Raw genomic sequence first — 3,019 nt, 5'->3', positions numbered from 1 at the left:
GGACGGGGTCTAGGATTCAGCTATGTCAGAGCTGCACCAAAAGCACCAGCTGCAGCCGGGCATATGAAGAAAAAGGCAGCAGCCGGTCGTGGAGCCCCAACTGTCACTGGTACAGATGCTGATCTTCGCAGATTAAGCATGGAAGCAGCTCGAGAGGTAGACTTTTTTGTTTTAGATGTCTAGAAACCTAGTCATTTCTTCTAGACTATTACTAAAGTAAAGCGATCAAAAATTTAAATTAAGTTATGGTTTGGCTTTACATTTATAGGTACTTCTGNCTCCATGGAATCTAAGCAGTAATTTTGTTGCTTGTACGAATCAGGTGAGTATCATTTATCCATATTTGGGAGTTACCTAACCAGTGAGTTTCTATCTGTAAGTGATGTTATTAAAACTTAGGAGTTAGTTATCCCTAACCAGCTATAATCCGTAAAAGGCGTGTTTGTTCTTCGTTCTGTTTTATAGACACGCCGGGGTGATACATTATTAGTTCTTTACAAACAAGATTAGAATCTATTTCAGCTCTATCTTCTCTAGTTTTGCTAACAGCCTTTCTGAATCTCGTCAGTAGAGTTGATTTGATACTTTTGATCAGTCATCGCTCATGCTTTCGTTGCTTGGTTGGTTCGATACTCACATGTCTGATTTTCATTTGTGGGTTTGAGTAGGACAGAGCAAATATAGAGCGTTTGGAAATTACAGGGGTTGGTGATCCCTCGGGACGGGGTCTAGGATTCAGCTATGTCAGAGCTGCACCAAAAGCACCAGCTGCAGCCGGGCATATGAAGAAAAAGGCAGCAGCCGGTCGTGGAGCCCCAACTGTCACTGGTACAGATGCTGATCTTCGCAGATTAAGCATGGAAGCAGCTCGAGAGGTAGACTTTTTTGTTTTAGATGTCTAGAAACCTAGTCATTTCTTCTAGACTATTACTAAAGTAAAGCGATCAAAAATTTAAATTAAGTTATGGTTTGGCTTTACATTTATAGGTACTTCTGAAGTTTAATGTCCCCGATGAGATAATTATCAAGCAAACTCGATGGCACCGTATAGCTATGATACGGAAACTATCAAGTGAGCAGGCTGCATCCGGTGTTAAGGTTGACCCTACAACCATAGGCAAGTATGCTCGTGGCCAGAGAATGTCTTTTCTGCAGATGCAACAGCAGGCCCGAGAAAAGTGTCAGGAGATTTGGGACAGGCAGCTTTTGTCCCTTTCAGCTTTTGATGGTGATGAGAATGAAAGTGAAAATGAGGCGAACAGTGACTTGGACTCCTTTGCTGGAGATCTGGAAAATCTACTTGATGCTGAGGAAGGTGGGGAGGGGGAAGAATCTAATATGTCTAAGAATGACAAGTTGGACGGAGTTAAGGGTCTCAAGATGAGACGGCGGCCATCTCAAGTTGAGACAGATGAAGAAATTGAAGATGAAGCTACTGAATATGCAGAGTTATGCCGATTGCTGATGCAAGGTACTTGCTTTCAACTAAGCATTTGTGCTGTTAGCTAAAGGTTATTTTGTCAATGACACTGATTGGTGATGCTTATTTAGATGAGGATCAGAAGAAGAAAAAGAAGAAGATGAAAGGTGTGGGAGAGGGTATGGGATCCTTTTCTCCTCCACGACCCAATATAGCTTTTCAGATTGGTGAACCGTTACGAAAGGCCAATGCCATTGAGAAGAAACCTATTGCCATCCAACCTGATGCATCTTTCTTTGTAAATGAGAGCACCGTGAAAGACATCAGAAATGTAAGTACAAGTTTGAATTTTTTTATTTTTCTAAACCTTTGCTCTTGTCTTCTCCATTTACTGTGTCAAACCATGATGTCTTACATCTGTTGACCAACTCGTATCTTGTATTCCCCTTCATTGGCAGGTTGATAGCCCAATTATAAAGACCCCCAAAAGTAAACAGGTGAAAGAGAACATCAATTCTTTGGGCCAGCTGAGGAAGGTCAAAATACTGAACGAAAACCTAAAGGTGCAATCAAATCAGTCCAACATGAATAAACTTTAGCTTATTCTAATACTTTTATGGTCATTCTGAGGTGTTCTCCGTTCTCTCGGTCTAAACCAGGTATTCAAGGAAAAGAAATCAGCGAGAGAGAACTTTGTTTGTGGAGCCTGTGGTCAGGTATAATTACTTATTGACTAGGTTTTTTTATCTAAACTTGCTTCTTAGAATAAAAGCATCTGATATTATCTTCATTCCCTAGCATGGGCACATGAGAACCAATAAACACTGCCCAAGATACAGAGAAAATACAGAATCACAACCTGAAGGCACAGATATGGAGAAGTCTGCGGGAAAGCCAAGTACTTCAGAACTATCAGGTCAGCCAAAGCTAAAACCTATTAAGAACAGCAAGGCTGCATCAAAAAGTACAAAAAAAACTTCTGATGAAGTTCCAAAGGGAGATAATTTAACTGCCAAAACTGGGGGTCTTCCTATGAAGTTTAGATATGGTATCCCCACTGGGGAGCTGTCAGATAAACCTGTTTCTGAAGCTCCCGGAAGTTCTGAGCAAGCAGTGGTGTCTGACATAGACACTGGGACTAAGTCTACATCTAAGATCAGCAAACTGAAGATTTCAAGTAAAGCAAAACCTAAAGAATCAAAGGTTGAATCTGATAGACCTCCCTATCCATTGATGCCTACATTTAGTAGAGAGAGAGGGGAGAGCGAACCACACAAGCCTTCTGTTTCTGGACAACCTTTGTCTAGTACAGAGAGAAATCAGGCAGCCTCAAGCAGGCACACAATTTCTATTCCGAGGCCATCATTAAGCATGGAAACAGATCAAGCTGAATCACGCAGGCCTCATCTCGTGATACGACCGCCAACAGAAAGAGAACAACCTCAGAAGAAACTTGTTATAAAACGTTCGAAGGAGATAAATGATCATGACATGAGTAGTCTTGAGGAGAGTCCACGGTTTGAATCCCGTAAAACAAAAAGAATGGCAGAACTGGCAGGTTTTCAGAAGCAGCAGAGCTTCAGATTGGCAGAGAACTCC

At 41.6% G+C, this 3,019-nt stretch overlaps 1 protein-coding gene across 1 annotated transcript in view; it reads left to right on the top strand.

Moving 5' to 3' along the window:
* The window catches only part of LOC104759631 (transcription initiation factor TFIID subunit 1-like), an 11,999-nt gene that overhangs the window by 7,160 nt on the left and 1,820 nt on the right, over window positions 1–3,019 (top strand). Inside the window, exons 14-22 of the mRNA XM_019238955.1 lie at window positions 14–156; window positions 269–322; window positions 669–875; window positions 988–1,471; window positions 1,552–1,751; window positions 1,879–1,983; window positions 2,080–2,136; window positions 2,219–2,444; window positions 2,511–2,978. Of these exons, the coding sequence (XP_019094500.1) occupies window positions 14–156; window positions 269–322; window positions 669–875; window positions 988–1,471; window positions 1,552–1,751; window positions 1,879–1,983; window positions 2,080–2,136; window positions 2,219–2,444; window positions 2,511–2,978 (1,944 nt within the window). The remainder of the gene's footprint in view (window positions 1–13; window positions 157–268; window positions 323–668; window positions 876–987; window positions 1,472–1,551; window positions 1,752–1,878; window positions 1,984–2,079; window positions 2,137–2,218; window positions 2,445–2,510; window positions 2,979–3,019) is intronic.

This window comes from Camelina sativa, chromosome 17, assembly GCF_000633955.1.
Source record: "Camelina sativa cultivar DH55 chromosome 17, Cs, whole genome shotgun sequence".
Taxonomy (NCBI): Eukaryota; Viridiplantae; Streptophyta; class Magnoliopsida; order Brassicales; family Brassicaceae; genus Camelina; species Camelina sativa.
This window is presented reverse-complemented; position numbering and strand designations above follow the sequence as displayed.